At 46.5% G+C, this 13,460-nt stretch overlaps 1 protein-coding gene across 33 annotated transcripts in view; it reads right to left on the bottom strand.

Moving 5' to 3' along the window:
• MICAL3 (microtubule associated monooxygenase, calponin and LIM domain containing 3) overlaps positions 1 to 13,460 on the bottom strand; it is a 232,361-nt gene that overhangs the window by 98,336 nt on the left and 120,565 nt on the right. For all 33 annotated transcript variants that reach the window (XM_077950755.1, XM_077950775.1, XM_077950777.1 and 30 more), the window contains exons 7-14: positions 12,881 to 12,981; positions 9,849 to 10,106; positions 9,369 to 9,484; positions 8,426 to 8,552; positions 6,908 to 7,004; positions 4,563 to 4,710; positions 1,794 to 1,990; positions 71 to 183 (exon numbers count right to left, since the gene is read on the bottom strand). In XM_077950755.1, coding sequence (XP_077806881.1) covers positions 71 to 183; positions 1,794 to 1,990; positions 4,563 to 4,710; positions 6,908 to 7,004; positions 8,426 to 8,552; positions 9,369 to 9,484; positions 9,849 to 10,106; positions 12,881 to 12,981 — 1,157 coding nt within the window. The remainder of the gene's footprint in view (positions 1 to 70; positions 184 to 1,793; positions 1,991 to 4,562; positions 4,711 to 6,907; positions 7,005 to 8,425; positions 8,553 to 9,368; positions 9,485 to 9,848; positions 10,107 to 12,880; positions 12,982 to 13,460) is intronic.

Here is a 13,460-nt window from a genome sequence, read left to right as displayed (position 1 = left end):
AACTGCATTATTCTAGCCACACATACCTTGCCATTAGCTTTGCAGCCGGTCGAGAGACTCCTCCACATACCTTGGGAGAACGCTTCCGAGAGATGGTCTGGCCAAGTTTGCTTAGGAAGGAGATAGGGGATCTGGTGCTGGCTATCAGGACTGCTTTCTCCTCCGCATTTAGGTCCAAGGTGTCTGGGAACAGAAACCAGTGATGTTCAAGCACAGCCCTTGAGGGCACCGCAAAATCCCGCCCAAAACTACTCTCCCTTATGGATGGTTCACAGAGCCTCAGAAAGTTCTAAAGGTTCACCAGCTATGACAACACGTGGCCTCAGCAGGAAACTCCACGGAGGAAATGCATACTTGGGTATGGACACTGAGCCTTCTTTTCTTCATCCACATCAACAAAAATGACTCTTCTTCCCAATCTACTTCAGTTACCAAAACCTGCACTTTTGCTTTTCAGAAGTTGGAAGCTGGCTGTGATTGTTAGTTACAGCAGAGTGCTGAAGGCTCGTTTTTGTGATAAAAATTTCGGAACGGACAGAGAGGGAGGGAGAGAGAAAAGCAGAGAGGCGATGAACTCAGGGTTCCTGGTTTTAGCGTATGCAGATGCCACGCTCTGAGCTGCACACAGACGGGTAGCACTGCATGGGTACATCAGTGTTAGAGCTGTGGCTTTCTGTTGTAAGAATGGCATGGCTAACCAGGAAAAGCCACCGAGCCCTACAAGAATACATGGGCTGGAAAGTACTGGAAGGTGGTAACACGAGTTTTTTGGATTTCAATGTTTCATTAATAACAACAGTAATTTTTAAAATAGTCATTAATTCATAGTAAATCACTAACATTTATTAAGTACTTCCACTGGCCGAACATCCTTCTTGGCACAGCACAATGTAATTATACATATTATCCCCATTTTACACCCATTATCCCATTTTACAAGACAGGGTGACAGAAAGCGAGACACAGGAAAATTTAGTAACTTGCCTAAGGCCAGGAGTGGAAGCCTGGGATACTGTAAATCCAGGTCAGACCCCACAGCCAACACTCTAGCCTCATGCTACACTTACCCTAAAGTGACAATTAATGACAAGAGGAATATTTTTTGTAGCACTATGAGAGCCTGAGGCAGCAAGCTGAGGGCCAAGCAAAGACTTTTGGTAAGTGCTAAGAGGTAGGAGTAGAAAGAAGCCGGAGAAGGCACAGTGACAGGAGAAAGAAGGGGGACAAGTGTGGTTCAGGATCACAGATACGGAGGACACGAGAGGATTCCAAGAAAAGGGACATCGTTCTCCGGCGCCCCACAATGCAGAAAAGCAAGTGCGTGAGAGATGGGAACTGAGAAAAGAGTTAGGAGGTGGGAATCCTCCTCACTGGGGAACAGCTGCGGTAGCGCAGTGTGAGGAGAAGCCGGCTTATAACCCGTTACGAAGTTTGGGCCGTGCAGAAGCAGAGGCCACAAGCACAAACCACTTCTTCAAAAAGGCTGGCTCTGAGAGCGTGAGCACTAGAAGGTGGTGGAGTCATGGAAAAAGACTTGGTACAGGAACGATTTCTGCATTTTTATAAATGCAGCGAGAAAGATTTGGGAAAGAATGAGGGGTTGAGAACATACTACTAGAGAAGGGAAAAATAATGAAGCAAAGCTCCAGAGATTTCCCTGACAGCTAACTGGTAAGAACACAGAGTAACTTTGTGTTTGGTGGCACTGCTGCGGGACAGTCGAGAGGAAGGAAGGAACAGCCGGGCCACAGCACAGCAGCGGGGGTGGTGCAGCAGCTCCTCCCGGGCCTTACCGCTAGAGGGGAGGGAGTCCTTAAACATCTCGTAGAACTGAGTCAGGTACATCACCATGGAAAGCTTATCGGGCTCCCCCACGGAGGCCATTTCTTTGCCTGTCATGATGGGAGAAATGCCCAACTCCTTCTCAGCAATGTCAAAGGCCAGTTGGTTATTCTTCTCCACATTTTGCTCATCCAAAGAATCAAAATCTCTGAGAAACAGGACAAGGAAAATGTATCAAGATAGGTTGACTGTCCTTAAACAGAAACACGGTATCCTGGAGTCATCGTCCTTTCTCTGTTTTCAGCTAAAATCCAGGGTGCTGTGCATCGTGGACATCTGAGAACAAACCTGTTTTATCTCACCTCTTGTTCTTTTTACTAAGGAAAAGCAAAGTAACCTCAGGAAGTGATGAAAGGTTTACCCACCAAAGAAAAAAAAAAAGGGAAAAAGTCGAAAAACTACTCTCATTTTTCTGGTAACACAAATTTACCACTAAAATGTGAGCTTGAGAATAGGAACTGGCTGGGCACAGTGGTTCATACCTGTGATCCCAACACTTTGGAAGGGTGAGGCAGCAGAATTGCTTGAGCCCCGGAGCTCAATTTAAATTAAAAATTTAATTCAAATTAAAAATTAGCTAGGCATGGCGGCATGTACCTATGGTCCTAGCTATGTGGGAGGCTGAGGCAGGAGAATCACTTGAGCCTGCAAGTTCAAGGTTGCAATGAGCTATGACTGTGCCACTGCCCTCTATCCCGAGAAATAGGGTGGGGGACCCTGTCTCTAAAAATAAAAATAAAAAATAATGGGAACTATCTTATCTTTAACATATCTTGATCCTTGCATATGGCCCATCCATATTAAACTAATGTGAAAACACGATACATCTATTTGAATCAGATTACCCCTACAGGCCCGGGACTGTCACCCACCATGGCCCTTAGACCCGACGAGCTGTTAAGGTACTAAATCAGCTCTGATGAATCTTAGCCTTCTCCTGGAGGGGAAATTCCAAAATCTTCCTCAAAAAATGTTTCCATTGCTAAGTTTCCTATTTAGATTAATGGCCATTTCCTACTGGGTTTAAGCCTCTTGCTTTTCAGAAGACTGATCGCATTCTTCCTTACATGACTTCAGGCTAACCCAGCAGCCCTTATTCTGTGTTAACCTAGGACCCCACAGCATTTTCCACTTTCTCAAACTCCCCCTCACTGTAGGTTCAGCCCCTGAAACTATGACCCCACTGCTGCTGAACAGTGCTGCGTTGTCTCTGTGCTGCTTTGCCTTCCCAGAAGACGGTCCCCTAACCTTCGCCCGGTGCCCCTCCACCCCCACCTGCTAGGCTCCCTCAACCACTTCTGCCTGTTCCATTCGGAACAGAGCTGACTCACCTGCCCATCCTCTGCCACTGACTACAATCTTTCCCAAGCTGCTCTTCCTTGCCCCACCCCCTTTCTTTGGCGGGAGTGAATAAGCCCTATTCTTACTTACTTGTTATCAACTGCTGGGTGAGCTAAGTGACAGGAGCAGCAGAGGTCACTTACCTCCATCCAAGCACACCAGAAATCCCCATTGGTAATCCACACTGCACAAGGCTATTTTTACCAGCTCTTGCCTCGTCAGTTTATAACCATCATATAAATAGCAACTATATCTTGCAGGATTCTTTAAGCAATCATTAAACAAAACAAACAGAAATTGGCCTCTTAAGTGGACCTCATGATGGAAAGGACAGGAAACCAAAATAACGCAACATGCTCTGCTTCTGAATCCTTCTGTCTGGCTTCCGTGGTAACAAATGCCAATGGGGGAACCTGAGTGTGCTGACCCCCACAGCTGACCTGGGGTCACCCCAGAGTGCTGATTCTGTAGACAGGTGAGTGGAGAATGGCCAAAGGAGATGTCACTGGGATAGGTGGGTAGGACAACAGAATATGTCTGTAAAAAATGCAGTCTTTAACACAGAGAAAATACCAATGAACCATCATGAACTGGTTAAGTGTTCATGATGTTTTGCTTTGTTAGTAGTGACACATTTGCCTTGAGCTGGCCAAATGTTCTAGCCAGGTTTCCCCTGTGACCCACAGAACTTGAGAGAGAGCTAGGTCGGGCGTGGTGGCTCATGCCTGTAATCCCAGCACTTTGGGAGGCCGAGGTGGGTGGATCATGAGGTCAGGAGATCGAGACCATCCTGGCTAACGTGGTGAAACCCCGTCTCTACTAAAAATACAAAAAATTAGCCGGGCGTGGTGGCGGGCGCCTGTAGTCCCAGCTACTCCAGAGGCTGAAGCAGGAGAATGGCGTAAACCCGGGAGGTGGAGGTTGAAGTGAGCCGAGATGGCGCCACTGCACTCCAGCTGGGGGGACAGAGCGAGACTCCTCGTCTCAAAAAAAAAAAAAAAAAAAAGATTTTGAGAGATAGCTGGCCGAAACGAAGAGTTCAATCGGGGTCAGTAAACAGAGTTTTCCTCTGTGTGAAGCTAACAGGCCGAGGTGGGTATCAAAACCAGTTTTTGACTTATCAGTGTTGTGATTTTTAAAACTCAGCTATAGGAGCGCAAAAGACTTATTGGAAAAAAATAAAAATAAAAATCATTCCTGGGTTGAGCTATATAATACATGACATACAGAGTTTCAAATATAGTGAAATCAAAATCACTGCCTTCTAAAGTATACTATGAACCTCATTCTAGGAAAAAGGACAAAATATTACTTGATAACAGAGTGGTCTGAGATCCTTGGGGAATATTAAAAAAACATAAAGTTTGATCACAACTTACATCAAGTCCGGGCGGTATCTATGGATAATTGCACAAAGGGCCAAGCCACTTTTCCAAGACATGGTGAGATCTGTCACGTTTACCCCTGCATAGCCATCTGTCTGCCTCTGGCACCAACCCAGCAGTTTGCTTGAACGAGCTACAGACTCTAAAACAACAAAACACATTATTCTTGGAGGTGTGGTCACCTGGTAACACTGACAGAGAATCCTCTTTGCAGGACACACGTCCACTTTGAAAAATTACTGAGGGTAGGGACAAAACAGTCAACACTAGTTTCCAATCAAAGAAAACAGTGAGGAACAAGGTTATGCAAATGGTATCATGACAGTGAATTCTAAGAAAAGAAACTACTAGTTTATCCAGACTCTAAGGTCAATGCCACCCCCCAGCATCCTGAGGGACCACAGCCTGACAGCCGCAGCCCGCTGTCCCTGCGGCACTGAGGTGGAGGAGCGCCACCTACTGTGTGGCCAGCCTGGCTTGCAGCAGCTCTGAGTTCTCAGGTAGTCGCCGGCACCTGGCTGAGGAAGCCTTCCCCCTCCAAAGTAGCATTGGGAAAAGGAGAGGAGAAAAGGCTCCATCCTACAGGATGGCACATTCAACCCAAAGCACCAGGCCCTGCCCCTGCACTTCCAAGGCACTGTATAACTTGCCAAGAGAAGAAGCCCTGCAGGGCTCTGCTGACAACACTGGGGCCCCAGATCAGACAGTCCCCGAACGGAGCCTGGCACCTCATACTACGAATTCTCAACCCTGAAAAACTGAATAGGCAAACACATGTGCTGGGATGCTTTTTACAGTTCATTGAAACGTCTTCTAAAACCTGAACAGCCTCTTTAAAACTCCTATTATTAACCACATCAGAAGAGCTCTGATACGGGCCATTCAGGAGAATCTACGAACTATTTATATCCAAGAAAGTCTGTTCCCTCACCGAGGGCAACTGAAGTTTGCACTAAGTCATTTAGTAATCTGTGAACACAAGACAAAAGCCAAGTATCATGAAAATCCTGTTTCATTTAGGTTTTTCACCGCGAAAATGTATTCTGCAATAACACATAAAACCACTTTCTGGTGCCATCTCTTGGCTCAGAAATGAGCTTTTACTCAGATCTGTCTCCTATGTGTATATCCAACCATCCAATATGTAATAGGCAACTTCAGTATTCCAGGCTCTAAAATAAAAACAGTGAATAAAGATACACTCTCTGCTTTCAAAGAGAAGACGCTCCAGGGGAGAAAAATGCAAATGTTTCCGACTGCCTGCTGGTCCTCACATCCACCCTGGCATCCCAATGGCACATCAAATTCACAATGTCCAAATGACTCAACCCTCTCAGCCCTCCCTCTGCCTTGCCTACACTGATGTAGCACCATCTACAAACACCCACCTCTCGCCCCACAAGGTGATCAGCTGGCCCTGCCCATCGATTTCACCTCCTTACCATTCTCTCTCACATAACGAACAATGGGAATGACCATCCACCGGAGGCCTGGCGCTCATGATCACAATGTGAAGTAGACACTGCTGCCCCCACGTCCCAGACAGGGAAACCGAAGTTCAGAGCTATTCAATCACCTCTTTGAGGCCGCATAATTCACCAATGGCAAAGCTTGGCCCAGGACTCAGCTGCATCTGGCCCAAAGTCTGAGGTCTCCTCCACTACCTCCTCTCTTCTTCATCCTCAGCATCAGGGCCAGATCTGGGCCTTCACCACCTTCAGCCTGACCATGGCTATGTTTTTCGACCTGGTCTCCCTGCCTCTGGCACTTCCCTCCTCCATCCCCTCTCACATGTGGCTGACCAGGTGTGCGCTCATGTCATTCTCTTCCAAAAAAGTCTTCAGGGCCTTCAATACGTACAAAATCTGGAGTGGTCCTCACCTGTCACTGAATCCTGGCAATGTTGCAGGACCCAGCCAAAGACTTCTTCCACAAAGTCTTCCCCCAAAACCTTAGCTCTGACACTCTATCCTCTCTCCCCTCTGCCCAGCATCTGTATCTGGTTTCTCTCTATGCTCTCATAACACCTCAGGCCAAGGTAATTCTGTGGAGACCTGTCTTGTGCATTGCAGGATGTTTAGCAACATCCCTGGCTCCTGACCACTCCCTGGCTCCTGCCCACTCGACGCCAGGAGTACCCACTCCCAATCATGACAATCAAAAATGTCCCCACACAACTACCAGTATCCCCTGGAGGGCAAAATCACCCCTGGTTGACAGCCACTGTCTCAGACAGTGCTTCAGCCACGGCCTCGGACCGCACCTTATGGCTCAGTGAATGAGTACAGACTTCTCTGAAGGGGCTGCCTGCATCTTAAAAAGCCACCGCCAGAACTCACCATTGCGAGTCAATTTGGGGGTGGTTCGGGAATTCACCAGGCTCTCCATTTCCAGGTGAATATCTTTTGTTTCGCCAGTATCATATAAATGGCGCACCTGGCAGAAATTTACAAAGTCAAACAGAAGGAAAATCAAATATCAAGCAGCAAATTCCTATCTAAGAGAAGAATGGCTGAAAGGAAAGTCTGGGATAGCAGGCTGGGCAAAGTCCAGACAGAAGCTAGGATGATGACCTTTAAATCCTTTATGAAATAAGGTGGGGTTGAAGAAAAACAAATACATTTTAACTATGGCACTTTGTGCTACAAATCAGCTACACAGGGCGGGTGCAGTGGCTCACGCCTATAATCCCTACACTTGGGGAGGCCGAGGACAGCAGATTGCTTAAGGCCAGGAGTTTGAGACCAGTCTGGGAAACACAGGGAGGCCTCGTCTCTACAAAAAACTTAAAAATTAGCTGTAGTCCCAGCTACTTGGGAGGCTGAGGTAGGAGGATCACTTGAGACCAGGAAGTCAAAGCTTCAGTGAGCCAAGATAGTGCCACCACACCCAGAGAGCCTGGGCAACAAAGCAAGACCCTGTCTTTAAAAAAAAAAAAGAGAAAAAAATGAGTTACTCGGCCATGGAGGTCCCTCAAAGAGTCTTGGTTGGACTAATGACGGATGCTGCCACTTAACAGAAGGCTCCCTCTAAGAGTCTCGGTTGGACTAATGATGCTGCCTCTAACAGGAGGCCTAAAGGTGGAAACTTCAAGTAGAAGGTGAAAAGAAAATTACACCAGGGGCTGGGCGCGGTGGGCAGATCACGAGGTCAGGAGTTCAAGACCAGCCTGACCAACACAGTGAAACCCCGTCTCTACTAAAAATACAAAAATTAGCCGGGTGTGGTGGTGGGTGTCTGTAATCCCAGTTACTCGGGAGGCTGAGGCAGGAGAATTGCTTGAACCCAGGAGGCGGAGGCTGCAGTGAGCCAAGATCGCGCCACCTCACTCCAACCTGGGTGACAGAGCGAGAGTCTCAAAAAAAAAAAAAAAAAAAAAAGAATTACACTAGACTAGAACAAATTCTTTCACGTGAACAAACTCTTTTGTCCTCACAATAATTCTTTGAGTAGTCAGGGATTATTATTCCCATTTTTCAGGTAAAGAAATTGAGGCTCAGAGAATGTAAGTCACAGGTGATTGGCAGCAACAACACAGTTGGAAGTTACCTCTCCTCACTATGGGGCAAGTGCTCTTCCCTACAATAAGAATTTGAATTAGGAAACGTGGCATGAAGGCCTGGATTCTTATCACGTTTGATTTTCTCTTAAGTCATTTAACAACTCTATGCCTTAGCTCTCAATCTGTTAATGCAAAATAGTATCTACTTCTACCAATTCAGAGAGACATCTATCTGGATTACTAAAAAAGCATCCTTATATGTGTGGTATTAATAGGTGCACACATCTCAATAGATCAGCATTCTCATCAGTCCTGCAGATGGGCCCAGAAGTAAATGCTGACAAGAAGGTCTCACCTGGCTTGGCCGGAGGAAGTTGACGTTGATATTGGGATACCGAGTGACTGGGTCGATACTGTACTGGCTGAAGTTCTTACTCACATTCTCAGGGGTGGTCTGAGGCAGCAACCTATAAATACTTTCCCTGCAATAACACAGCAATATACTCTGAGTCGGGACCAGCACCACGAACATCTCCCTCTCGTTTCATGGTAGTTCTGACAGCCCAGCAAGTCACCTGACATGCCCGATCCTCATCCTTGACCAGTGTTCTTGGGCCCTACGTCAGCCCCTGCTCCCCACACCCACTTGCAGTGATACCATGGGTAAAAGCCGAGGAGAGAGAGCAGGCACAACACCATCAGTACCCACAGACGCTGCCTCCAACTCAAAAGGCCACACATTTACTTTTATTTTTTCAAGCATGCCAATATCTACTTCAGTTTTAAAGATAATCAACATAAAAAAAGAATTATCACTATATTTAGTCAGAATACCTTAAATAAGAGACAAAATAAAGTAGTATCAACTTCCAATTTCATCCAGGAAATCTTATCCCTCAATTATTCTGGTCAAGGCATTAGTTCCTTATCAGAAAGCAAATCACAGGATTTTTATTGCATTTGTAAAAATCTGCTTCAACATAACCCATTTAGGGGTTTGAGAAACATTTATAAGCAGTTTGGCATTTTTCCTCTGAATTCAAAGCTACTTTTAATTTCTTCTCTGTCAGTAAGAAATTTATCTTGGAAAGGAGTAAGAGAAGACTTAGTCCAGGAGACTCATCTTTAGGTTTCTATGACTTTATGAAATCCTATCTCGCCTTTCCTCTTTTCCACATGAAAACATCTTTAATTAAGAAAGCAGAAAGAGAAGGAAGAACTTGCACTCTGCCTGAAGAATAAACCACTCCTTCTTTCCAGTTTTCTCATGAAAGGAAACCCAGATTACTCCCCATTACCTCTCTGCCAGCACTTCCAAAGGGCTTGTTCCTAGAGACCAACTTCGGACCATCCAGGCAGAGTCCATAGCAGCTAGAAAGCCCCGGGCTATTCCTGTTCCCATTGGCCAGAAAGGCTGTAAATAAGACACAAAACAAAGAATTAAAAAATAAAACACCTTTCAAAACAGGAAAAATAAACTAGGGAACAAAGAGTTTGCTGTTGACAGTAGCGTTTGGCAACTGTTTCAATAACAAACTGCTCTGCTTCCCCGATTGGTAGGGAGCAAGTCAAAAAAGGTGCAGAATTTCCATTCATACTTAATAAGCCTGGGCTCCCAGTGGCCTGTAGCGCTCCCCTACTTCCTGGTGTGACTCCCTGCAGGGGGTTTACCTGTGCTGTACAACACTGCAGACGCTCATTCCAAGACCTAGGATGCCCAGATTCACTCCTAATTATTCCTGCCCCCACCACAGAGCGCTGCCATGCTTAGCACTCACCTCTAGGAGGCTGTCCCCGACCAGAGCCACTAGTAACTGGTGTCCGTTCTGCTCCCGCACCAAGGCGGCGTTCTCGGAGGCATACATACAAGTGAAGTCAAACATGGCCACGTCGGGCTGCCCATAGTGATTGATGGCAAAATCCAGAGACGGCAGCTGCTGTTGGGTGGAGAAGTCTGCCGCCTCCCTGGCATAGCTGAGCAGAGCCTCCTGGTCCACATTTTCTCGGGAAAGCAGGAGCTCTGTGTCGGCGTAGTCCTGTCTCGAGAGAAAGAGGAGGGTAGGGATGGAGAAGCCCTGGCACTGGGCCAGAACCATCCTATATGACCCATGGCCACAGCTTCTCCTTCCCCCTGAAGGGACTCCACATTCCAAAACCAAAACTTTCAAGCCTGTAATCCCAGCACTTTGGGAGGCCGAGACGGGTGGATCAGGACGTCAGGAGATCGAGACCATCCTGGCTAACCTGGTGAAATCCCGTCTCTACTAAAAAAATACAAAAAATTAGCCGGGCATGGTGGCGGGCGCCTGTAGTCCCAGCTACTCGGGAGGCTGAGGCAGGAGAATGGCGTGAACCTGGGAGGCGGAGCTTGCAGTGAGCCGAGATCGCGCCACTGCACTCCAGCCTGGGCAAGAGAGCGAGACTCTGTCTCAAAAACAAAACAAAACAAAACAAACAAAAAAAAAACAAAACCAAAATTTTATACCATTAAAAGGGGCAAGGGGAAAGGCAGCCAGGCACAATGGCCCACACCTGTAATCCCAGCACTTTGGGAGGCTGGGGCGGGCAGATCACTTGAGGACAAGAGTTCGAGACCTGCCTGGTCAACACGGTGAAACCTCGTCTCTACTAAAAATATAAAAATCAGCCAGGCATGGTGGCGTGCGCTGGTAACCCCAGCTACGCGGGAAGCTGACGCAGGAGAATTGCTTGAGCCTGGGAGGCGGAGGTTGCAGTGAGCCAAGATAGCACCACTGCACTCTAGCCTGGGTGACAGAGTAAGACTCCATCTCAAAAAAAAAAAGGGGGGGGGGTTGGATTATTCCCAAGAGAACATAGACCTTGCTGCCTAAAACACACAGTCATGGCTTTTCCATTTGCTTGGAATAATTACTATTCCTTTGATCTTATCCTATCTGCCTCAGGGTTGTTCTGAGTATCACATACGTGATAGTATTTCGTGAACTGAAAGGGCATTTCATTATCTTCCGGGTAGTAAATGGCTTTTGTCAAATGGGACCACATGAAACACTCAGCCTTGCGTAACTCATGACACCCAAAGTAAGAAACCAAAAAAGCTTGAGTGCCAAAAAGACATGGAGGTGGGAGCAATGGTAGTTCAGGAGGCTGGGAAGGAATATGTTGAAAATGAAACAGAGGGTTTCAAAATAGTAAAATGAGACTCTGAAGGACTCCATAGAAACCCACAAACAAAGAAGAACAAAGGACTGAAAAACTCCTTTTCTGTTTTGGAGGTTCCTGGCACACTGAGCCAAGTCTTTATTCTCTGAAAGTGGGGCCTACGGTTTCTAAGTGGCCCTGATGGTCCTTTCAGCCACCACTACAAGATGTTAAAGCCAAAACACAAACACTCAGGTTGGTCCTAGAAAGACTGTTTGTTCAACACTAAGTAGCCACATGGGTTTAGTGTTTAACAGCATACACCGAAGGTATGGCCTCTGCCCTCTTAAAAAAAAAAAAAAAGAAACACGAAGGCAAAGTAAACCAGGTCTTGGCATTCTAGACTGTTCCTATCGAATGCTGACCGATAACCACAGTTCTGCCTAGGTGGCAGATTTAAGTCTTCACCTTGTCTCAAGGCGTACGAACTGCTTCACTGGCTATTTCTTACTAACAGCAATACAACCCTGATGTAGTCCCAGATAACCAGCAAGACAATTTTAGAAAGCATCTAACCGGATACGTCTTGCTTATGATTTTGGGAGAGTGGGCTGTATAAACAGCTTTGTCCTGGTTCTCCCTGAAGGCACACAGGATGGCTGTGCTGAGAAACAGCTCAAGGTTCCTGGGTAGAAAGAGGGAGCTCTCTGCCACTGGCACGTGCTCATCAGCTCACTCCCCGCTCTGCTGTCAGATAAGATAGTACTGCAGCTCAGACTAAAGAGACTGCATTCACACCACCCTGCAAAGACAAAGGACTCCCTGAAGTTCAGCTGTGAGACTCTTGTGGGAACTGCACAGGCCTGAATCAGCACAACTGGTGTCTCTGCTTCCGTTCTTCTCATCACATGAGCACAGTGATTCTCACGTTGAGACCAATGAGACCAGGCGAGACTTAAAAAACTCTCCTTCAGGGACCATCCACGTGGTGGTCTTCTGACTTCATATTTCAGGCCATCGTCTCAGGGCATGCCATGCAGTCACCTAGAAACAGGTGAGCTGGACCTGGCTAGGATGGACGCTCAGACCTGTTCTGTGGTCATAAAGAGGCCTAAGTGTAGCCTGATCCTGTCAGTGCTGCCTGGACCTCTGAAAGCTGTATCTGCAGTGACACGAGAACCCTCATCAGGCTCCCATAAACACCAATCATTGCTTCTTGGTCAAACTCCCTTCCCTCTATCACTCTCCCTCCCAGAAGATAATTCTTCAACCAAGCAATCATCAGTCAGATATGGAGTTAACAATAACCAGAAACCCCATCACCTAACATTAAACTGAATGTTTATGCATGAAATGCCATCTGAAACTCGCTTTGCAAGAATCCCATGGTGAAGGAGGAGTGCACTGGAGTATTGCTGACAGAACACTGGCCATGTGTCGACAACTGTGAAAGCTGGATGGTGGGTACGTGAGGGTTCATTACACTATTCTCCCCCCATTTTTATTTACATTTGCAATCAGCCATAGTAAGAGTTGTTCACGCTAAACTGGAAAACATCAGGGGTTACCAGAAGATGCGTTCAGTACTCATTTTCATTCCCTTGCAGGAAAAACCCATCAGACAATTCTTTCTCTTGGTGATATTAACCACTTCAATAAGAAAGAGTTTTGAAGGAAATCCGTGGCTCACATGTAGTATCACTCCTTTGTCCAGCAAACTCTGCTTTTTGGCTGTCATAACGAAATAGTGTGTGTCATCTTTGTAGTAAACGATGTTCTCCAAGTCAATACCTAGGGCCAGAAGACAAATGTGTGCATGTAAGAGTTTGCTGAGATGAAGGTGCATCAGGGCAGCCTGAAAGGTTACACACAGGACTACAGAGACAAGCGCCTGAGACTCCAGGCAGGGAAAGGTGTCTAAGCCCAGATCCTCACGTCCTGCATCATTAGTTCATGGAAATACAGGGAGCTTTGTTTCTCCGTATTCACTCAACACCCCAAACGATCCTAAAAACAATGACTGCTAGGAAACAGAACTGGAGGGACGGGAATAAAAACAAAACAAGCAAAAAAAAAAAAAAAAAAGAGGCTAACCTCTAAAGAGGGCTTGGATTAGTTATCGGGTTAAGCCTCTCGGGACAGTCATCAAGGAAGCTGGAGGAATCTCCTAGATTCTTAAGAACAGGATAGACAACTTGACGCCTGGAAGCAGAGAGTGAACTACTGACTTTCTAATTCAATTAGTCTAAAAAATAGATGTAATAGAAAGA

This window comes from Macaca mulatta, chromosome 10 (genome assembly GCF_049350105.2).
Source record: "Macaca mulatta isolate MMU2019108-1 chromosome 10, T2T-MMU8v2.0, whole genome shotgun sequence".
Taxonomy (NCBI): domain Eukaryota; kingdom Metazoa; phylum Chordata; class Mammalia; order Primates; family Cercopithecidae; genus Macaca; species Macaca mulatta.
The sequence above is the reverse complement of the archived record's forward strand: the minus strand, read 5'-3'. Positions and strand labels throughout refer to the sequence as shown.